At 48.8% G+C, this 23,376-nt stretch overlaps 1 protein-coding gene across 4 annotated transcripts in view; it reads right to left on the reverse strand.

Annotated features, from left to right (window-relative positions):
• Positions 1-6,068: 6,068 nt before the first annotated feature.
• Positions 6,069-23,376, reverse strand: part of HIPK2 (homeodomain interacting protein kinase 2) — a 213,071-nt gene continuing 195,763 nt past the window's right edge. For all 4 annotated transcript variants that reach the window (XM_088834690.1, XM_088834688.1, XM_088834689.1 and 1 more), the window contains exons 14-15: positions 19,851-20,011; positions 6,069-18,126 (exon numbers count right to left, since the gene is read on the reverse strand). In XM_088834690.1, coding sequence (XP_088690816.1) covers positions 17,656-18,126; positions 19,851-20,011 — 632 coding nt within the window. In that variant the 3' untranslated portion in view covers positions 6,069-17,655. The remainder of the gene's footprint in view (positions 18,127-19,850; positions 20,012-23,376) is intronic.

The raw sequence follows: 23,376 nt of genomic DNA on the forward strand, positions 1-23,376 counted from the left end.
TCCTTTAGAAGGGCTTCTTCCAAGCACCCACTTTTTCCCTTCTGGTTCTGGCTTTTTATCTATCAATGGGTAATTTGTTCTCTTATAAGCAGTCTGGTCCATGGACTTCAGTTCAGTTCAGTCATTCAGTCGTATCCAACTCTTTGCAACCCCATGGATGGCGGCACACCAGGCTTCCCTGTCCATCACCAACTCCCAGAACTGCTCAAACTCATGTCCATCGAGTCAGCGATGCCATCCAACCATCTCATCCTCTGTCATCCCCTTCTCCTCCTGCCTTCAATCTTTCCCAGCATCAGGGTCTTTTCCAGTGAGTCAGTCCTTTGCATCAGGTGGCTGAAGTATTAGAGCTTCAACTTCAGCATCAGTCCTTCCAGTGAATATTCAGGACTGATTTCCTTTAGGATTGAATGGTTTGATCTCCTTGCAGTCCAAGAGTCTTCTCCAACACCACAGTTCAAAAGCATTCATTCTTTGGCGCTCAGTTTTCTTTATGGTCCAACTTTCACATCCATACATGACTACTGGAAAAACCATAACTTTGACTAGACAGAACTTTGTCAGCAATGCCTCTGCTTTTTAATATGCTGTCTAGGTTGGTCATAGCTATTCTTCCAAGGAGCAAGCGCCTTTTAATTTCATGGCTGCAGTCACCATCTGCAGTGATTTTGGAGCCCAAGAAAATGAAGTCTGTTTCCATTTTTCCCCATCTATTTGCCATGAAGTGATGGGACTGGATGCCATGATGCTAGTTTTTTGAATGTTGAGTTTTAAGCCAGCTTTTCTACTCTCCTATTTCACTTTCATCAAGAGGCTCTTTAGTTCCTCTTTGCTTTCTGCCATAATGGTGGTGTCATCTGCATATCTGAGGTTATTGATATTTCTCCTTGTGATTATGATTCCAGCTTGTGCTTCATCCAGTCTGGCATTTTGCATGATATACTCTGTATATAAATTAAATAAGTAGGGTGACAATATACAGCCTTGACATACTCCTTTCCCAATTTGGAACCAGTTCCTTGTTCCATGTCAGATTTTAACTGTTGCTTCTTGACCTGCATACAGACTTTTCAAGAGGCAGGTCAGGTGGTCTGGTATTCCCATCTCTTGAAGAATTTTCAACAGTTTGTTGTGATCCACACAGTCAAAGGCCTTGGTGTAGTCAAGAAAGTAGAAGTAGATGTTTTTCTGGAACTCTTTTAGTCTGCAGCAGATAAACAGTCTGAGAGTCACAGCAATAAATACAAAAAGACATAGAAGCAGATATTAAGTGGTTTCTTGAGAAGGGTACCTGCACTCCAGTGTTGTTTTATATGTGCTGTCAGATGCAGAGCGTGTCAGTAGATGGGACTAGATCTATAGATGGGCGTGTGTAAAGAGAGCACTCATGAATGGGAATTAGATGGTCATCTTACCAAACCAACTTTGTCTTGCTGATGCACAGTGACTGGAAAAAGGTTTGGAATCATTGTCTGTGCAGATGTAACTAAGCTACCAGCCTCTGCAGGGGTCCAGCTGGAGGGTTGCTGGCCTATCCATTTTACCCAGCTCAGCTGAACTAGACGCAGCTGCAACTCCAAATTCCTAAAAACCAACTCAGGCAAAGATCTTACTGTTCAGATTATGAGCTGCTTGGAGGACACACGATTGTGAAAGTGCTCTGATCAGTGGAGGCAGGTGGAATGGACTTGATTAATCATCGTGCATGGTTTCAGGCTCACAAGAGTGGAGGACTATCTGGCTTCTGGCTGTTTCTTCCCTGTAGAGTGAGGATTAGGGTTGTTGCTGAATGGGGTGTTGGGGGAGGGGTTGGTGGTGGGAGGGAGTGGTTTCCAACCGCAAGCAGCACCAGGCAGTGTTAGGAAAGTAGATCTTCTAAGGAAGATCTGTTGGAGGATGTTTGCATGGATCAAGTTGGGCCTATATCATGCTAGGTGGGGGAGGGAGGGTCTAAGGGCAGAAGGGAGGGACTGAGCACAGCAAAGAGGTCATGAAAACACCTGCCCCATCAGTGTCACATTTACACTTTGCTCTCGGTGTATTCTCTGCTTTTACACTTACTTCACATTTGTTTGTGTGTCTGTGTGTGCTTAGTTGCTCAGTCGTGTCTGACTCTTTGCAACCTCATGGACTGTATAGCCCGCCAGGCTCCTCTGTCCACGGAGATTTTCCAGGCAAGAATACTGGAGTGGTTATTTGCTTAGCTATTCCCAGGGAACAGTTAGGAAGCATGTAAATCAGACTCTTACCGAAAACGTAGTGCACGTGGCTGTTTGGAACAGCCTCTCGGGCAGGAGCTTCAGGACCCAGCAATACACCCCCAAAGGAAGGGGAGCTTGGTGAGGTGGGAGCACATCCCCCCAGAAGCAAAGCGCCAGGGAGCAGAGTCCTGAGCTGCCTGCTGGGTGAGAGCGCCACCTACCTGTTGGCTTGGCCCTCCTCTAGGGGCTCCTTGGCTCTCCTGAGAAACAGTGTTTATTACTAGAATTTCACTTTCTGTTCATCATCAGTTCAAGGAAAGCAGTTTGGTTTTTTTTTTGCTTGGAGGAACATATTGACAGCAGCAGCTTTGTATTTTCACTTATTATTATTTTACAAATTTTATTTATTTTCCTGCTGTACAACAATGTGAATCAGCCATGCGTGCGAGCTCGGTAGCCTCAGTCGTGTTCGACTCTTTGCGACCCTTTGGGCCATAGTCCACCAGGCTCCTCTGTCCATAGAGATCCTCCAGGCAGGAATACTGGAGTGGGTTGCCAAGCCCCGCTCCAGGGAATCTTCCTGACCCAAGGATCGACCCCGGGTCTCTTACTCTTCTGCAGTGGCAGGCAGGTTCTTTACCCACTGAGCCACCTGGGAATGTGTATACATACATCCCCTGCCTCTTGAACCTCCCTGCCACCCATTCCCCCATCCTGCCCCCTAGGTCATCACAGAGCACTGAGTTGAGCTCCCTGTGCTCTACAGCAGCTTCCCGCTGTCTAGTTTACACACGGTAGTGTCAATGCTCCTCTCCCAATTTGTCCTGCCCTCCCCTTCTCACTGTGTCCACAAATCTGTTCTCTACCTCTGTGTCTCTATTCCTGCCCTGCAGATAGGTTCATCGGTCCCATTTTTTGTAGATTCCATATGTATGTATTAATATACAACATTTGTTCTTCTGTCTTTTCACTTTAGATTTAAATAACTTTCTGGAGACACTAATGGTGAGATCTTAAACACAGCTGCCCTGTATCTCCCATTGACATGCTCTTATCTCACTTGGAATATCTTCTGTTACTCTGCTTCTCCCTCCATTTCCATGGGCTGTGATCCCTGGAGTGCATTTCTCACTGAAGAAGTTTGTTGGATGAGTTCTGAAGCTCTGTCAAAAGTTTTTGCATGGATTTTTACTGAACTTGAGTTTTGGTTGAGTTGCATTTAGGGTTTATTTGTCTTGAATTCTGGGACACATGGAATCTGGCCGGCGGGAAGGTGGGTTGATTGGGCAATGAATGCAGCCTGACGTAGTGTGTTCATTTATCCAAATATTTCTTGACCTCCTACTCTGCCTAGCAGGGTAATAGAAGCCATGGAAATAAGAGAGGAGAGAAAAATCCTTACCTGCAAGGAACTTGTGGTCCATGGGGAAGGAAAATCAAGAAAGAAAGATTGACAGTGTGGCTTACTAAGAATTATGCACAAGAGGTTATGGTGAGGGACACCCACCTTATCAGGAGCCTGAGGACGAGCCCACCAGAGGGATGACTCAGGCTGGTTCTCAAAGGGGGCCAGGTGTGAGACAAGCAGGAGAATCCCAGGTAAAGGGCAGACCGATTGACAAGAAAGAGCTCTGAAGAGAGGAAGGGACTCAGTGGGTGCAGGCCCTTCTTCCTCTGAGGCTGAAGGGAGAAAGGATTGTGAGGTACAGGCTTCGGGAGGGGGTGGGATTGAGAGAGCCCTGTTGGGGCCTGGATTTCTCTGGGTGACTCTAGAGAGCAGGGATTGCAGCTGGAGAGAATGGCAAGTTTCTAAGCAGCCACACATGGAGCTGATGATGAGCACAGATGCTGGCCCGAGGTCCCCATGGTTCTGGGAGCCAGGGTGGAGAAGCAGAGCCATAGATGGTTGAATTCACGGCAAGTAGGTGTAGCAGGAAGCTCAGGGTACCAGCGAGAAGGGCGTGCATGCCAAGTCGCTTCAATCATGTCTGACTCTGCAGCGCTATGGACTGTAGCGAGCCAGGCTCCTCTGTCCATGGGATTCTCCAGGCAAGAATACTAGAGTGGGTTGCCATGCCTTCCTCCAGGTGATTGTCCCAACACAGGGATCAAATCTGCATCTCTTGTGTCTCCTGGATTGGCAGGTTCTTTACCACTAGCATCACCTGGGAAGAAGGAATTCCCTGGTGGTCCAGTGGTTAGGACTCCATGCTGCCACTGCTCAAGGTGTGGGTTCAACCCCTGGTCAGGAACTAGTATCCCTCAAGCCAGGTGCTATGGCCAAAAAAAAAAAGAAGGTGGGTGGGGAGACTTTAGGCTGGTTGGGGAACTTTATGAAACCAGGAGACACAGAAAATGGAGGCTCAGGAGCCTGGCAGTCCTGAGGTCAAGAACACTGGCCACGCAGGACAGGATAAGAGTGCTGGGTGAGGAAACTAGAGTTGCCGGGGGTGTAATATGTTACAGCTGCTGTGGAAAATTTTGGCAATTCCTCAAAAAGTGAAGAATCACCATGCTGCTGCTGCTGCTAAGTCACTTCAGTCGTGTCCGATTCTGTGTGACCCCATAGACGGAAGCCCACCAGGCTCCTCCGTCCCTGGGATTCTCCAGGCAAGAGCACTGGAGTGGGTTGCCATTTCCTTCTCCAGTGTATGAAAGTGAAAAGTGAAAGTGAAGTCGCTCAGTCGTGTCCGACCCTTAGCGACCCCACGGACTGCAGCCTACCAGGCTCCTCCACCCATGGGATTTTCTAGGCAAGAGTACTGGAGTGGCTTGCCATTGCCTTCTCCAGAAGAATCACCATATGACCCAGCAATTCCACATTCCCAAAGAACTGAAAGCAGGAACTCAGGTGCTTACACCCCCATGTTTCCAGCAGCATGGTTCACAGAAGTCAGAAGGTGGAAACCACTCACTTGTTCATTAACAGATGAATGGCTAGACCAAATGTAGTGTGCATATACAATGGAGTGGTACCAGCCTTTGAAAGGAATGAAATCCTGATACGTGCTATAACATAAGTAGACAACCCTTGAAAACACTGTTGAGTAAAAGAAGCCTGACGCAAAAGGGCAACTATTGTACTCTTCCACTTGCAGGAAGTATCTTTGTTGTTGTTATTGAGTCTAGAAAAGGCAAATTTAGAGACAGAAAGTAGAAGGTGGCTTGGGACGATGAAAGTTCTAGAAATAGCTAGTGGTGAGGTTTGCACAACATTGTGAATGTAGTTAATGCCATTAACAGTACATTTTAAAGTGGTTACGATGGTAACTTTTATGTTATGTACATTTTAACCACTTTATGGTGGTTATGTGTGTGTGTGTGTGTGTATATACATACACATAAAAGATTGCTGGAAGGTGAGGAGGCCCAGTCAGAGGGTTGTGGAGTTTCTCACGGTGGTAGAGCACTGGTGGGCAGTGCTGGGGGGGCTCTGGTGCTGGTGAGCGGGGGGCTGCCTGGAACTGAAGTCTGGTGAGATGGTGGGCCTTGGTGCACAGGATGGTGACCCCCCCCCCACCCAGATCTGGGATGACTTTGGGGAGTGCTTGGGACAGCAGATGACAGCAACGCCTTAGCCCTTAGGGATGGAGCTGGGAAATGGCAAGGTGAGTCAGTGGCAGTGAGGAGCTGACCCCCTGTCCAGCTGCCCAGGAGCTGGTAGTGACATGACCTCAAGACTTCCCCTCTTCAGGCACATACAGTCCCGCCGGCAGATTTCAAATGCAGTGGTGGGTTATGAACTTGTTCAGAGGTATTAAATATTTTCCAGAGGGCTAAATAAATTAAGCTGTGACTTGTATTAATAACCTCTGCAGTCTCAGAACTGGTCTGGTTCTAGAATAAATAAACGTGCCAGGCTGAGGGTACAGTGATTCCAAACAGTTTAATGTAATTCCAAGACAAAGTGTGATTACATCTCTACACATATACAATATGCATATGTGAGTTTACAAATTTTAATTAATAACTCGTTTCACCTCAGAGACCGAAAAAATGATCAAAAAGAAACTGTGAGTAACAAGCTATAACATAGTTCACCACAACGGGACCCCCCCTTTCTCACCCTACAGTTAGTAATATTACAATTAAAATAACTATATTCTTCTATAATTTTTTTCTGTTAAAATCATCTCATAAATTTACAATGCTATTATTAGTTTCCAAGACTAATATAAATTCACTCCATTTTTCTACAACGAAAATGATCATTAATTTAGAAGCACACGACGTCATGATGAAAAACACAAGCATTTTAGTAGCAAGGACTTGATCAGTTAAGAATTATTTTTCTTGTAAAACATTCTAAAGCCAAGTAAAATATCCATTCTTATAACATACCTATAATATGAGACTAAGGAATAGGTTACATATAGGCCTACAACACATTGGTTTGTCTTTTTTTTAAAAAAAGTAGACATTTATAAATAAAAAAAGAAAAGAGAGACAATTCACATAGGAAAAAGAGGTACACGAGAAAATACTGTTGCACGCAATAATTTTCACAAAGATTAACATGGATTAACACTCTTTTTTTTTTTATTACAGAAACCTTACAGTGAAGGAACACAACAGACCAGGGCTTCCATAAGGTAATTGAGCTGAGATGACCTGGTAGAGAAAGATCTGGGGGAGATGGCCCTGGGGAGGAGCCACGTTCCTTGGACCGGTGACCGAGCCTCACCGGATCTCCTCTTCCCTGCTCTCTTTCTGGGGAGTGAGTCTTTCTATCCAGAGTGTCCTGACTGGGCAGTTGAAAGGTAAACATTTCTACAGATGCCTTCTCTTTCCATCCTAATGGATACCATTTTTGGAAACGGGATATAATATCAGAGGCTGCAGCTCAATACATGTGGTCAAAGCAAAACGGGATGGAAAATTCCAGTCATTCTGATGTGTGGTACCGCCCCACCCCAACACTCATCTCTGCCCTGTTACTGGGGACCCAGAGAGTGCAGCAGTACCTTTCGGGGCCACCTGCCTCCACTGCAGCCCGAGGTGGTGCCTGGGTCCCCCGCGTCCTGCTTTTCCAGTCCATGTGCGATGGTGCAGCCTGGGTCATCCCCGGCTCCTCTGATATACCAACCAGCTTCCAAAAGCTCCTCTCCTTCCTCATCCATAAAGCTATACTTTTCCTATCCGAAATTTGGTTTGATATATATATATACACACATATATATCAACATCTATTAGCTATACAGTGATTCTCCTAGACTAGAAATCCTACCGCCCCAAAGTATGACTTCCGGGTCTACTTCATTTGGTTAAAGAAACGCACACAAAGAGGATGAGGAGGTGCTTTGGGGGCCAGAAATGATTGTGCCCTGGAAAAGCCATGGGAGAAAGCTTTAAAGGAGCAGTAACGTAACGGTGAAAGGGTGGAAAGTGACGGGAAGGATGAGACGGCAGGGAGAAACCACGTGCCGTGGAGGCGGTCTACAGGAGTATCTGCGGAAGGGAGGAGAGGGAACTGGGGTGGGGCACACTTTAGGTTCCATTCCGAAGTCACAGAAAGCTACGAAGGATGGGCATGGTCAAGTCACTTTCCATTTCCCAAGTTCTTCCTTATAACCTGAGCCAAACTATTAAAATAATAATAATAAAAATAAATCCATTGCCCCTTCAACCAAGCAGGCGAATATCTAACAGGGAGGCAAGACCACCACTGGCAAGGCTACGTGGGTCCTTCTTCCTGGCTCTTGAGAGCTTCCTGGGAGTCCTGGGTGCCAGGGCATGGATGGGGCTGTGGGGACAGCAGGGCAGAGGCTAAGGTGGCCACGTGTGGGGGTGGTGGGGGAAGCAGTGACCCAACACAAGAAGGGGGTAAGGGTGCTGGGAGGTTGGTGTGGAGGCTGGCTGAAAAGAAACCAGAGAGAAGGCAGAGCCCTTTTTTCAGATACAGCATATTTACTTTAAAAAAAAAAAGCTAATTTCTATTTATCTGTTTTTAAAAAATATGATTAAGCCCAAAGACAATGACATAAAATATATTTGGTTATTTAAATCATGGGAGAAAACCAAACAGAGGAAAGTGATAGTTGAATTAGGAAGGGCAAGACAAAAACTATTTTACAGTGACATTTCCAACCGAATACTGTGATAAGAACGTGCTATCAACAGAGTTCACAGGGAAAAAGCAAGTGCATTAAGAACCACCACTAGTTCCCTGGTCCCAGGTGTTTTGCAGTTTTTAAGGTGTTATTTGCTAAAAGAATGCCCTTCAGATCACAGCAGGTCCTCTGTGTTAAGGTGGTGGCACAAAAGAAGAAATGAACCAAAACACTTAGGGCAACTGGTGCCCTCCAGGCTGCTTCTGCAGGGTGACGGGGCCTCTGAATTGTGACCTCTACTTGGATAGATCTCATCATCTGCCCCCCTAGCTGCCCCTCAGTCTCCAGTCCCTTCCTCCTGCTCAGCAGCACTTACAACCTCTAGGAAAAAAAAAGTCTAGGCCTCTTCTTTGGGGTCGGCCTGCCCTCACGCCTGGAGGATGTACTGCCTACCCTCTGTTTACTGAATAAAACTCTGAGCTGTTAAAAAAAAAAAAAAAATCTAGATCCCATCTCCTAATGACCTAGGCTTCAAACAGAAGTTTGATAAAGAGTAAAAAGTAAACATATCCTTTTACACTTACTTTGTTTTAAAGGACAAAAGGAATAAATGACAGCAGATATATGGAAAACCCAACCAGTAAATATAGACACGGGGGTGTATGATTCTCCCCTGCAAAACACCATTCAGAGTATTGCTGGGGCCCCAGAAATAGCAGCTGTACCTTCGGGGCCACCTGAATCCCAGTGTCTTTTACTGCCTGGTGCCTGGAAGTCAGTGGGTCGATTAATAAATTAAACAATTCAAATCAAGACAAAATCAATGAACCAGATGTCTATTCTCTCTGCCTCTTTCAGGATGTCAAAGAGAAGGCCTTGACCACCAGTGTGCATACCACGTGCCAGATCTCTGCACCTGGCCCAGGCTGTGGACTCACCCCTTCCTACTCAACCTGGAAATTCCTTCACATTCTCTCGAGTTCCCATGGAAACCAGCAATATGGGTGGAAATGCTCACGGTGGCTACAGTAGGGGCAGAACACACCTGCCTTGGGAGAATGTGGCCTCCAACTGGAGAGGCAATTGCTGGGGTCTCAAGATATCAGCTATAAACAGAAATTTTCTTTAAAAAGTACCAGTTTAAATGTAAACTATAAAATACTTTAACTATAAAACGTGGCCAGAAATATGTTTAGTTATCCACAGTCAATTGTTTATAGTTTATGCATTTAAAACGTGACTCTCTTGATATCTTAGAAGGCTAACAGCATTTTACAGTAGCTAAAAACATATATACTTAAACATGTGCATTTGAAAATCACATTTGATTACAAAACACAAAGAATATTCTCTCCCTTGGTTTAATTTCTGTTGTAAAGATTACCTATTTTCAGAGTTCACTTAAGCAACAAAGACCAGGGTGTGCAGTAATCGTTATCTTCAGCCCACACAGAGTTCATAGTCTTTTAAAGTCCAAGAGCAAGCTGGCTACATGATTTCAAAAAAGGCTAAAACCAGGATGAATGCCCACATTTGAGGTAATTATTGCCATCAGGTCACAGTTTGTGTAAGATAACATATCTAAAACCTTCTTAAAAAAAAAAAAAGTCTTCAGGTGCTTTGTCAGAATTCCAGAATACCTACTCAAACCAACCAGGATCTCAAATTCTGATTAGCTGGGTTTGCTTCCAATGGAATTAAAGCTCTAGAAGACTCTAGAACTTGTGTAAACTACCTAAGAATTGAGGCAAACATGCCTGGAGCCAGTCAATAAGGAAATTTTTAAAGGAAAAAAAAAAAAGAAACTGAAAACCTCATTCCAAACAACTGCAGAGATATCTCGTAACAAACGGTAATGGTTTTCCACAAAATTAAAAATCTAGTCCTAAAGCATTGTTAAATTCTTACCACCTTTCAACCAAAGGAAACATGCTTCTGTGTTACTGTCAATCTCCCACCTCAGCCAGAGGCTCTCCTTCCTTGTATCCTGCAAGTTGGCTAATGTTTCTTCAGTTTGCACAACTGTTGCTTCCCATTTCTTTGAGAAGGCTACCTTGAAAGAAAACTTAATTTTGTTCCTCTTTCTAAACATAATCTTGATCTTGTCTCTCTCTTTTTTCCTTTTTTTTTTAAAAATTTTTTAAACACAAAGAAAAAAAAAACAGTTCCTGGACACCAGACTCACACATGATATTTACAAATTTGGTGTGAATCCTGACTTTGGTTCTACCCAGAGCTGAAGAGTGGATCGATTACAGAGACCAGAGTCGTTATGATATTTATCAGTGCAGTAAAAAATAGTATTTTGAAAAAAATATATACTTTTAGTATTGCCTTTCTAGAATTAACTATAAGCAAGAAAAAAATATTTTTTTAAAAGAAGAAAAGAACACTTTTTTTTTTCTTCACTCTTATAAGTTGGTTGTAGCAGCAGCACTACTAAAGCTAGTTGGTACAGTGAAAAGGAATCGAAAACGAACTCTACTATGATTAATCAAAAGAAACGCCCCTAAGATTTCCTCTAAAAGTCAAACTAATTCTGCCCTTGCTGCCTGGATCAGATTCAGGACTCCCTCTACACACAGACCTTCTGCTGAGCCCCACGCACAGGGCAGGGGTGGTGCGGGGCAACACTCCTGTGAGGCCCTTCTTCGCACACACACACCCAGGAGACAGCTGAGGCTGGCGTCTGTGAGCTGGGCAGACCCAGGTCACGGCCGGCCTTCCCTACTGGCTTGTGTGACCCTGGGCTGGTTACCAGTTCACCAAGCCGTCTGCCTCATCTGTAAAGGGACTAGTACTGCCGATTTCATAGGGCTGTTATGAAGATGAAACAAAACGGGATAAACAGGAGCAACTTCCAGCACAGCGTCTGGCCCACAGTCAATGGGAGCATCATTAGATAGTTCACCAGAAACACGAGGCCACTCACTGATGATTATTTAACAAGGGAAACAAATTCAGTTAGTAAAGGTCTCAAGAACACAAAATTTCACTAGAAGCTTAGGGATTTGGGGCCACCCCCAAATCCTTATATTTTCTTTCCTTAACACAGCCTACTTTCTCAGAGAGTCGACTGTCTCATCAGCTTCCTCCTCTGTAAATGGGGGAGAGGGGTGTTATGAATGGGGGTGGACCTGAGGGAGGCCGTGCTCACTAAGGGCTTAGGACGAGCCTGGTGTATTGAAAGCATTCAACAAATGTTGGCTCCTACTGGAGGGACATGGCAAGTTTTAACAAAGAGACAGTCAACGTGAAATTCTAATGCAATGAGAGTGCAATTAGGGGCTCGCAGAGGCTCCTGGGGCTCAAGCTGGGGCATTAGGAAGCTCCCTTCTGGCAGAGGTACCCCGAGCAAGCATGCCCCGCAGAAGGGTTGCTTCTCTGCAGATTCTCACTGAGTCTCAAATGAAGAACTGGCTCAGAGCTGGCTCTCTTGGACTTCTGGGAGCTGCCAGAAGGATGGGAAAAACCTCTCCTAGGTTGGGTCACTCAAGTGAGTGAGGGTGCCAAAAGCCTTCAAGGGGTTTCTACTGCCTTTAAATATCAGTTCGCCATCTCCAACTCTCCACTGAGTCCCGTCTGTGGAACTCAAAAGTGAGAGTCCTAAGGCATCAAAGCGGAAAAATACTGACCCCCTGAGCCTGGTCCTTGCATGCACCTGACCCAGACAGAGCCGCACCTCCTGGCTGGTCTGCTCTGGCAGATACCCGAGGTAACTCGAGGTGAGTTCCACCCACAGATCCATGCAGTACCTCCAGTTTCCTGACAGCAGCAGCATTTGGGGTTACAAACCTCCACTCCACTTACAAGATGAGCACAGTTTTAAAATAGAGGCAAAAACAAAAAACCCAAAACAAGTCAGGCAAGAGAAGGACATAAATGGGATTGCATCACTGACAGAGTCGTTATTGCCAGCAGAGGAAGGAGAGGGGAGCGCCACTCTGTCCACATCTGGGGGCGTCTTTGAGGGGAGGGTCTTTGGCTAAAGAAAGGAACACTTTCACCTTCCTTTCCAATTTGGTTAGGACAGCTCTAGCTTGCTCAACTCTGAGGCTTCCCCATCTGAAATCTCTAAGACACATCAGAAAGAAAACACAGAGAAGGGGCGAGAAGCAAGTAGGGTCCCTGGGGCTGGAACATTTCATGGCAGAATCGCTTGGGCTGGTGTTGAGCAGCACCGGGCAAGGTCTGCAACCTGCGGAAGGAGCCCTGGCCTCTCTGCTGCTGGAGGGCACCTCATTTTTCTCTTCTGTTCTCTGTCCCCGCAGGTACTTAACAGGCCATAGAGAGCCCCACATCCCGCCCCGCCCCCAGCACCAGAGAACCCAGGATGAAAGCTGGGGCCGGCCCGTCAACCCACCACGTTTCATCAACCACAGCCCATCGGCAATAGTTCCTTAAGCCTCCTCATCTCCTTCCTCCAGTTTCCAAGAAAGTCTGCTCCACTCACTCACACACACTCACACAACCCAAATCCTCCACCACGAGCTTGTTCAAAAATGAGTGTCTGCAATTCCAGAGATCCGGTCGAGGGAAATCCGCCTGTTAGCAGCTGGGCTGATCTTTCCTTGCCATCCTTACATCCCACAATCTGGTGTCTGGGCGGGTTGAGTCTTCTGGCTCCCGCAGCCCGCCAGCCACTCACCACCAGTAAGGCCAGAATGCAAAGACAGTCCAGGAGACAACCAACCCTTCCTTTCCCTCTGAATTCGATCAACCACATGCTCCACTTCACAGTATTAATTGGCACCAAGCCTCAGACTCTCCCACCCATCGGCCTGCTCACCCTTCCCTTGGAAACAGCCAAAACATCATGAAAGGAGGCACTAAGCACAGAGATGGCGGTGCAAACACCCAGAGGGGTCCACGAGACCCCCACCTAGCAGAAGCAAATCAACCTGTGGTTCCCAGGGCTCCGGTTACGAGGCTCCCCTTGACCTGGCTTTTTTAGTCTGCCCCTCTGAGCCGTAACCACGTTGCTTCAGGAAAGGAGGATGGAGCCAATTCCAGAGCAGATGATGTTCTAGGTTATCTGTGGTCTACATGAAGACTAGGTTGGCATCTCTCCATTTGGGAGCTGGGTCCTGGGGATTGGCAGCCTTTATTCAGCCTATCTGCCAGGGCGACTCAGCGTTGGAGGGTGGGGTGGGAGTTCAAGCAGCTGCTAAGGAACCCACAGAGGGGCTCACCTCTCCCACTAGGGCCTTCTCTGAGGGCTTCAGACCCACAGCTTTGTGCTTGGGTTGGAAAAAAAGGCAGGTGGGGTTGCAGGTAGGACACTAATGTTCACTGAGTGGTGGGGGGCTGGGCATGGCCTGGCGTCTCCCTTCATTAGCTTCAGTGAAACCCATCATTCCAGGCCTTCCTTCACCCACCTGGGGCCTGGTAGTTTCTGGGTTCGGTGGGCAGCGTGTGGGCACCTCAAGCTGATTCAAAATGCCCATGGCACCCAGCATAGTGGCCTGAAGGGCAGTTGGAGCCCACTGGGCATGGTTGTAAGGCCCCACTGTGCCCCTCCACTGGCCAACAAATTCAGGGGGGCAGCAGCCCGCACTGTCCGAGGACCTGACAGACACAGTCAGTGCTCCTCTGGCCTCCTACTATCCCTCTTTTGTTTATTATTATTTTTTTGGCTCCATAGTTTGTCCGTAGAATTGTGTGCTGAGATGTACTGGGTGGGGGCAGGGACTGAAGAAGCGGGCAGTGTGGTTTGTGAGGGGCAGGGAGGCTGACATCTCCCAGGGGACGGTACCACCTGCCTAAGCACCTTCCATCAGCTCGTTACCTCCAGTGACTTCTAGGAGGCAACATTATATATACACTGAAGGGTATAAGCCACACTTCTGGTGGGCTGATGGGAAAAGGGGGGACTTTTAGGGAGGGGGCTGGGTCAGCTCTGGGCAGAGGGGCTTTTTTCTTTTTTCCTTGACAGGTCAGTATCAGATGTGAGGTGGGCCCAGGGTCTATTTAGCAGATTTCAGAAGCACGGGGAAGGTTGGAGAGGACCATGCTGAAGGTTCAGCCTCCAAGATGCCTCCTCATATCTCCTCCCAGGCCACTGAGAGTCTAGAAAAATCCAGTCTTGATGGTGACCACGAACCATGCTGTCCAGAGCCCAGGTTGGCTTACAGAGAGATAAAGGCTTTGATCCTTCTTCAGACATTTGTTCTCTGGTGGATCATTCTTGACAGCTTTCTCCTGATTCCTGAATCCTTCCTTCTTTTCTTTTTGGTCTGACAAAACTGGACATCTGGATGTCCCTCCTGTCTACTCAGATACTCACAGATATAATAAAATAAATTTAAATATTAAAGAGAAAACACAAAGATACTTGGAATAAATGTGCACTTTAAAACCCCAACTAAAATATCAAAATGATGATTAGGATAATAATTACAAAGGTTAATAACCAAAATAATTAGTACAATAATATTATCTTTATGAGCAGCATGAAACTTTCATTTCCTGATCAGGAAGGAAAGGAAAGAAAATGTCAGGTGAAAGAGTAATTTCCAACTTAAGTAGATAAAGACAAAATAATTTTCATTAAAGTGGAAGGCTACGTTGTCTTTTCCTGTTAAAAGATCAGATCTAGAAAGCGCTGGAAGTGAACAGTACCAGGGGTCCAGTATGCTACCCAATAAGGCAAAAACGCTGGCTCGTTTGCAGCCATGACTTGTGCAACTGGGCACGGGGAGGGCCGGACGGGACACTGATGCCCTCTGGATGCCGCGAGTCCAGAACGGAGATCCGTCTGCAGGCAGGCGTGGCTCCGTGAGTGCTCGGGCTCCTGTGCCTCTGGCACATTCCCGCCCCCACACCCATGGACCACTTTCCTGTTGTCTCAGAATGGCGGCACTTCCCCACATCCAGATAAAAGATGCGTTGCCTGGGGCGCCATGAAGACCCCATCATGTCCTGCCGCAGGCGCCCCCCAGCGGACACGGGGTCCTCCCTTCCTTCCGGGCTGAGGCTGGGACTAAGCTGGTTCCAACCTGGGGACCGATTTCTTTGTAGGATAAGTAGAATTGATGCATGGAAAGGAGATGTTTTCCAGAGTTATTTCACATTTCACAGCTAAGAGCTAAGGTAAGGGCTGGGCTTTGTTACTGAATTAGGTCGGATATCAAGATTAAAAACACCTTTCACAGTAGATCGTTAAGGGAGACCACAGGATGGGGAAGGAAAGTGAGGGAGGGTGGGTGCGGACTGCCGTTCGAACCCGGGAGCGATCTCGCTGCACCTTGGAAACTTGGCTTTGGGGTCAGGGGCTCCACATCAAGCATCAAACAATGAGAACCACAGTTAAAAATCCCGTCTGGGACCAGACAGCACCTCCCAACGTTTTCGTGTGTAACAATAATTTGCTATGGATAGAGAGACCTCTCCACCCCCACCCCCACCAGTGTTCAAAGCCTGAGGAAATTTCCAGAACGTTATCAACGATGCACAGAGGGCAAACATCCTTGGAAACTGGACTGCTCGTGGGCATGTTTTCCCAAGGGCGGTCCAAGATCACCGGCTCACCCTCGTGAATGTCCCTCCAGCCTTCTGCCCACCCAAACCCTCAAAGACCAGAAACAAAGGCATGCCTGGGGTAGGTCTGGGTAACGCGAGGGAAGATTTAGCAGCAAATGACGGTTGGCGGTTGTCTACAGAGAAAGGGATCAGGCAAAATGGTTGAGAGCAAAACACAGCCTGGCGGGGCTGGGAGGGTGGAAGCAGAGGCCAGATGGGCAGGGCTGGTGGAGTGGAGTGTTGGGCGGGTCTGAGAACACGGGGCGGGCCACCATGCCTGCTCTCCGCCCTGCGGACAGCGGGCAACCGACCGCAGGCCAGTGCTGGGCCTGGAGGCTGCAGGCCACTCCTCTCCTTTGCTCCTTGTGTCAGAAGCAAAGCCAGCATTCCTGAAACTGAGATGGGATCTGTGGTCCCACAGACGGCAGAGCTAGCCCGCTGGGGGTAGAACTGGGTGAGGGTGCAGGGTGGGGAGTTAGTCTCTCTTGCTTTGTCCACCAGGGAAAAGCCATGCCAAGCCATCTCCAGCGTCAGCCTCACCCACCACTATCCACCTCCCGCAGCCCTCTCCTAGCCCCTGCCAGTTCCCTAACACTCCTCTGCTAGCAAACAGCCCGGGGAAAGACAAGTTATTAAAATAAAATTAAAAACTAAAAAAAAAAAAAAGGAAAATACCAGAGTGAAATGTTGCAACAGCACAGAAGAAGGGCTGAGAGGCTGAGACTCGCCTCAGCCGGCTTCTTGGAGTACCGTGGAAGTAAACCCTCAACCGCGTCCCCGGTCGCTAAGGCACTAGGAGGAAAGGATGTAAAAACCAAGTCTGCGAGAGCCGGAGGCGGTGCCGGGGTCGGGAGGGCGCACCGGGACCACCCCGCGGGGGACGTGCCTGCGTGAGATCGCCTTTCTTGTGCAATTACCGTGAGGATAGTCTATTGGTATCATTGGGATGAACACAAAGCAGCACAGACAGGTGCACACTGCTACATTTACCAGGGTGCTGGCCACGCCACGAGCCCTGCGCTACGAGACGCGGGATGCACTCAAAGAGAAAAGATGTCTTCAGAAAAGACAAAAAAAAAAAAAAAAGCGAGAGTTTGCAACACACATCATTAATGACATTTGAGGAATATCATTGCTTAGGGATTTATCCAGAGTGCTCAGAAAGAGAAAACAAACCCTTTCCCGGGGTCCTCCTTCAGCCCAGCCGCCCGCCCGCCCTCCCCATCGGTCCAGGCAAGTGGGCCAGAACCAGGCTCCGCCAACCCCGACCCAACCCCCAGACACCAGTCTCCTCAGGCCACGGCCTGACCTTTCCAGAGGGCTGCTGACCCTTTATAGAGTTCTGGAAAAATCCCTAATCCTTACGTTCAATCATTAAAAATCTATTGGATTTCCATATCAGGTGTCCCTGACAGCAAATTCTTAAACGTCATTTGCTGCCATATGAAAATAATCTTTGAAAAGTTCATAAAGTTCTTCAAAAACGGAGGCCCCCCCTCCCCCTACTTCTGGAATCTTCCGTGGCTCTTCTTCTTCTCCTTCTTTCCGGTTTGGTGCAGAACGGGTTCGTGAGCTGTGGTTTTTTTGTTTTGTTACTGACGTTTTATTTTTATTTTTTTTTCCTTTTTCTTTTTTAAAATAAAAAGCATAGATTTTCCCCCCTCCTTAAATCCCTTCCTTTTCAAAATGTTCTCTCCTCCGCCTTCAGTCTTCCGACTTCCTAGTTCAAGTTTCATGTGTCCCGCCCCTGCCCCCTGCCCCCACCCCTGCCCCTTTGCATTGTTGCTGTGCGGCAATCACAGTACAAAAGCCCCAGCTCCCCCCTCCTTCCCTCCTCCTCTCCCTCTGGCCATCCTCCCTCCCGTCCCCTCCCCTTCCAGTGTTTATATGTAAGGGTACTGGTTGACCTTGGCCGGGCTCAGTGGGTATCCAGTGTAGACTGTGGAGGCTGGAGAGGCGCTGATGTACGTCTGGTGGGCAAACTGGGCTGGATACTGACTCGGGTGGATGGTGGGCGAGGGCAGGACCCGGGGGCCCATGCTCACGGGGACCTGGTGGACGATGCTGGCCGGGTAGGCAGTGTGCTGCACGGTGTGACGCGCCGAGCCTTGGGAGGCCACCAGGTGGGCCACGGTGCCCGTGGAGCCCAGGGCCGCGGGCGCCGTGTAGGTGTACAGGTGGGGCTGGGCGGGGAGGTGGGCGGCGGCGGCGGCGGCGGCCAGGTGGGGATGCACAGTGCCGTGGCTGGGGCTGTTGTGCGGGAAGGAGTATGGAGCCTGGGCCATCGTGGGAGTGATGTAGGCCTGCTGCCGTCGGTGGCTCCCGGTGCGGTCTGCGGCGATGTGCTGTTGAGCCTGAAGAAGGACCAGAAGACCGCGTTGAGGGGGTGGGGGGAGATGGAGGGTGGTGGTGGGGGACTGGACATACGCATGCGCAGAAGAGCATGAGGGGAGTGGGCAGAGGAAGAGGAGGGAGGACTGAGGAGGAGAGTCAGGAGGAGGGTGGGGAGGGCGGCGCGGCAGGGATCACAGAAGACGCCTCCTTCACGTGCTGGGAAAAATATCAGTCAACCTGTCCGAGAAGCAAGGCGGTGCCCCGCTGTTTCCTGGGCCGGGTGACACACCGCCAGAGCCAGCTGCAGAGGCAACAGGAGACAGCATGTCTCCCGAGGACATCCTGCAGCTGTGAAGTATCACACGGCCCGTCTCTGAGTGCAGACCACTTTTCTGCCTCACCGTGAAGTCCTGCTCCCCAAACAGCAGGCTCTCAGAAACGTTGCAGTCTTCTGAAGTCACATACAAATGAAGCCACCTTCTCTCAGCTGGAGAAGCTAAGTCACAACACACACGTGGTCTTATCTTCAGTTCAGTTCAGTCGCTCAGTCGTGTCCGACTCTCCGTGACCCCATGAATCACAGCACGCCAGGCCTCCCTGTCCATCACCAACTCCCGGAGTTCACTCAAACTCATGTCGACAGAGTCGGTGATGCCATCCAGCCATCTCATTCTCTGTCGACCCCTTCTCCTCCCGCCCCCAACCTTTCCTAGCATCAGAGTCTTTTCCAGTGAGTCAACTCGTCGCATGAGGTGGTCAAAGTATTGCAGTTTCAGCTTTAGCATCAGTCCTTCCAATGAACACCCAGGATTGATCTCCTTTAGAATGGACCAGTTGGATCTCCTGGCAGTCCAAGGGACTCTCAAGAGTCTTCTCCAACACCACAGTTCAAAAGCATCAATTCTTCGGCGATCAGCTTTCTTCACAGTCCAACTCTCACATCCATACATGACCATGGGAAAAACCATTGCCTTGACTAGACGGACCTTTGTTGGCAAAGTAATGTCTCTGCTTTTTAATATGCTATCTAGGTTGGTCATAACTTTCGTTCCAAGGAGTAAGCGTCTTTTAATTTCATGGCTGCAATCAGCATCCGCAGTGATTTTGGAGCCCAAAAAAATAAAGTCTGACATTGTTTCCACTGTTTTTCCATCTATTTCCCATGAAGTGATGGGACCAGATGCCATGATCTTTGTTTTCTGAATGTTACCTCCCAGCTACTAAGCAAGCCGGCTGGAGTCCACTTTGCAATTCAGACCCGAGTGATCCTAGACACACAAGGCCAAGTGCTGCCCGTGGAGACACCGCCTGGTTGATATGCCCCTGAGCATCACCCACTGTCTCCCAAGTCTGCCGGCCCTTTTCCTGGGTTTGGGGTCCCTGTGTGAGGCCTCCTTCAGTGTAATGACTCAGGAGGCCTGGCCTGGTTGGATTCTAGGTCTGTCTCTGGGGTTCTGACCCGAAGTGGGCCTGGACCCAGTGTTTACCCTTTGCTGGGCTGAAACGGCAACATGTGGGCCAGACTATTTTTAAGCAGGCACCACATCACTAAGTGCTTTGGAACATTAGACAAGTCATTTTGCGTTGGACTGGTTCTCCGTGAATTGAGGATCCACCTTCTCCAAGGTGACCCGCAGCAGCAGGAGACCACCAGAGCTCACGGGGGCACTTCCTGCTACCCCAGGGCACCTGGTTAGCTGGTGGGAGGAGGGGGGCAGGGGGCGGGGGTGGCATGTGTGCTTACCTGGCTGAGATTGAGAGGCTGTTGCTGCTGGAAGTGTGGTCCTGGCCGCTGCTGCCGGTAGGCAATCGCTCCAGACGAGCTCCCTGAAGAGTGACCGCTGGTGGAGGTCACGTTGCTGGAGGACTTGGACTTGAAGGAGGACGAGTGGTGACTGGTGTTGACTGTGTGGGGAGGAGGAAAAGAGCATAGGTCAGTCACAGGTCTTTGGCTGCCCGGAAGACCCTGCCCTACGGGGACAACAGTAGTCTTCCGAGGACACAGTCCTGAGTGATCCCCCGTCAGCCGCATCGCCCTCAAACTCAGCGATGATGTTGACTCTGGACTGACACCTGGGCTGCAGCTTGTCCCACGGGTTGGGAGCAAACGCTGATGGACTTTAGAATTACTATCTGGTGACACTGAAAAGCCTAAGGGTCGTCTAAGAGGCGGAAGGAGAGCTCTCGGAGGTTCCTTGTGTTCCAGCCAGGGGTGCAGTTGGGGGCCACCTGCCAAGATGCAAAGACGCAGTGACAGATGTGGCAGGTGGCCACATCAGAAAATCAAAAAAGGGACTGTGGTCTCTCAGACAGCAAGGAGACCAAGCCAGTCAATCTGAAAGGAAATCAACCCTGAATATTCATTGGAAGGACTGATGCTGAAACTTCAATACTTCGGTCACCTTATGTGAAGAGCCGACTCACTGGAAAAGACTCTGATGTGGGAAGGATTGAGGGGAAAAGGAGAAGGGTCAACAGAGGATGAGATGGTTGGATGGCATCACTGACTCAATGGGCATGAGTCTGAGCGAACTCCAGGAGACAGTGAAGGACAGGGAAGCCTGGTGTGCTGCAGCCCTTGGGGTCATGAAAAGTCAAACATGACTTAGCAACTGAACAACAATTTATTCAGGGGTGGGGGGAACAACCAGAATAAAATGAAGAGGGCGGTCAGTTTATATTAAAGAAACCATTTCCGTCATTATTGGTGCCTGTGAACAGCGATTCCAGCAGAGTGGGACTTGTGTCTCCAGGAGGCAGAGTCAGAGAACCGCATGCGTGGGCACAGGACATACGGAATTGAGAGTGACTGCTCGCCTGCCTCTCAGTGTCTCTCCTAACATCAGGTATTCCTGTCCTGAAGCTTTGTCTAGATCAAGAGGAAGTGATCCACAGTGAATGCCAACAGGCCTTTAGCACAGGAGTCCAGACTCTTGCCAAAATCTGCAGTGTCCTCTGCGTATTCCCCAACTCTAAAACCATCCACGTTTGAGGGAGCCTCCCAGAGTAGGGACTTTAAGAAAAGACCCCAGTAAAAGCAGAAGCGGCAAGATGAACCCAGGACCTCAGAAGGCAGGGCTATTTCTCGTGCTGTCAGTTGTGAGAATTTGGAAGATTTATTGGGGATGAGCATCTTTGGGAAACACAAAAGCCTAATACGGTCTCAGTCAGGCACCCCGGGACTGTGAGTGTAAAAAGAGCACATCTGGTCATTCCCAGGTGGCGCTAGTGGTAAAGAATCCATGTGTGAATGCAGGAGATACAAAAGATGCGGGTTTGATTCCTGGGTCTGGAAGATCCCTTGGAGGAAGGCATGGCAACCCACTCTTGCCTGGAGAATCCCATGGACAGAGAAGCCTGGCTTGCTGCAGGCCACAGGGTCAAAGAATCGGATACAACTGAGTGACTGAGCATACTCCGCACCCTCTGGCTGTTCTAGGGGGTAGGGATGCTAACAATTAATGAAGCACACTTGACATAACTGGGTCGGATCAATTGTATTACAAATCCCAGGGTGACGAGATCAAAGTCATGATGAGGAGATGCCTGAGTGCCGGGAGCCAGCGAGGGAAATCCTACCCATGGCAAAGGTCAATTGGGGAAGAGGCCTGACGGGCAAAGGCTAATCAGGGCTCGAGGAACCCCCTGGACTTACCTGAGCATCTACCCCAAAGAAAACTGGAGTCTGACTGCTTTACTATCTTACGCCTCTTACCAAGTCCTCTAATACTTACGGGGGCTTCCCCCCAACCACCTTTCTCTGAAAACATTAGTTCAGAGCTGTAGTTTAAAAGTTCTCCTCGGCTTAATAGGAGTGTTCCAATCCAAGCCCCTCTGATAGCTTTCTAACTTGCATGACAAGTTTGTCCGGGCTCTTACAACTATGAGTGTGACTGTTTATAGCCTCCCAGCCATGCAAGGACAGAAAGCCTAATATCCTAAAATACAGGAATCTGTTGAAGAAGTTAAAATCATTAGAATAGTACTGGAAAAGATTTCATTGTTGAATCAATGCTTGCTGCAGTTTCCTCTATCTATTGTATCCTTGGAAATATATTAATCCTTTGACTTAACCACATGAGATCTTAAGTTAATAAGTTCCTTTCTTGCAGCTCACTACACCGGTGCCTTATAGGAATGTAACTTTGTTATGTGTCTAGCACCTAACTTTAGGAAAGTCACCTTAAAAGAAAAGTCTTTTACTTGCTAACTAACCTATTGTTAGGAGAGAGGGCCATAAACTGTTAGCAGGCCCCCTGGCCAGAAGATGATGTAAACCACCTAAAAACTTTTATCACGAGATATACAAAAATAAGCCCTGATCCTGATAAGGGTCAAGACTGCTGACCCCACGTGATTTTGGTGTGAATCTATACCTCCCTTTCTTTGTTTCTTATGCGCATAACTTAGGGTATAAAAGCAGCACTGGAAAATAAAGTTTTGGGCCTTGCTCACTGAAGCTTGGTCTCCCCGTGTCGTTCTTTCTCTTTTTCCGTCCTTTTCTCTATTCTCCTTTTTCTGGTTGAGATCCTTGGAGTGCTGGGCCCTCTGAGTTTACTTATCTGCCTGGGCTTCTAAGACCCACTCGAGGGGATGCCCTGGTGGGGTGCCTCAAGTGATTCGAGAGGGCGCCTGCGGCCTACGTAAACAGAGCAAGCCCCGTGCTGGGGTTTTATTGGTTTCCAGCGTAAACCAAGGAATCATCAGCCCCTGTCTCTCTCTCTCTCTTTCTCTCTCTCTCTCTGACGCCGACGCCGTTCATCCCGAGGATACCCTGGGTCATATCGGGGCTGGTCCCTGATACCTGAGGCTGGGGCCGGCAAGAGAGAATGCTGATTAACTTGATGGAGACAAAGCTGGAGAGTGAAGGCGAGTCGGGAACCTGGGAGCAGGAGACTGGGGAGCACACTGAGGGTGAGAGGAGCCTCCTACCCGGAGGCAACAGCCCCTGCCCCCGCCCCAGTAAAAGGAGAGCTACCTCGCTGGGAAGGGGCGGGTCCTAGCAGAGACCCCAAATTCAACTGTGCATTGGTGCCCAGTGGCCCTCCCATCCCACCCACTGAAGCGCGAGATGCCCAGGAATTTGTATTCTTCACAAGCTTCTGGGAGAGCAGAAGCCAGCCTGGCCCTGGTGGACACAGCTGACCTGCATCATGGAATCAGGGTCTGTGCTCAGGCCAAACTTCGTTAGACCCTCAAAGGCCCCTCAAAACCTGGGGGTGGGGTTGGATGGAAGGGTTCAGGGGACCCACTGTAGGGTGAAGGATGGA

This window comes from Moschus berezovskii, chromosome 3, assembly GCF_049115385.1.
Source record: "Moschus berezovskii isolate FMDL1 chromosome 3, NW_MosBer_1.0, whole genome shotgun sequence".
Classification (NCBI taxonomy): Eukaryota; Metazoa; Chordata; class Mammalia; order Artiodactyla; family Moschidae; genus Moschus; species Moschus berezovskii.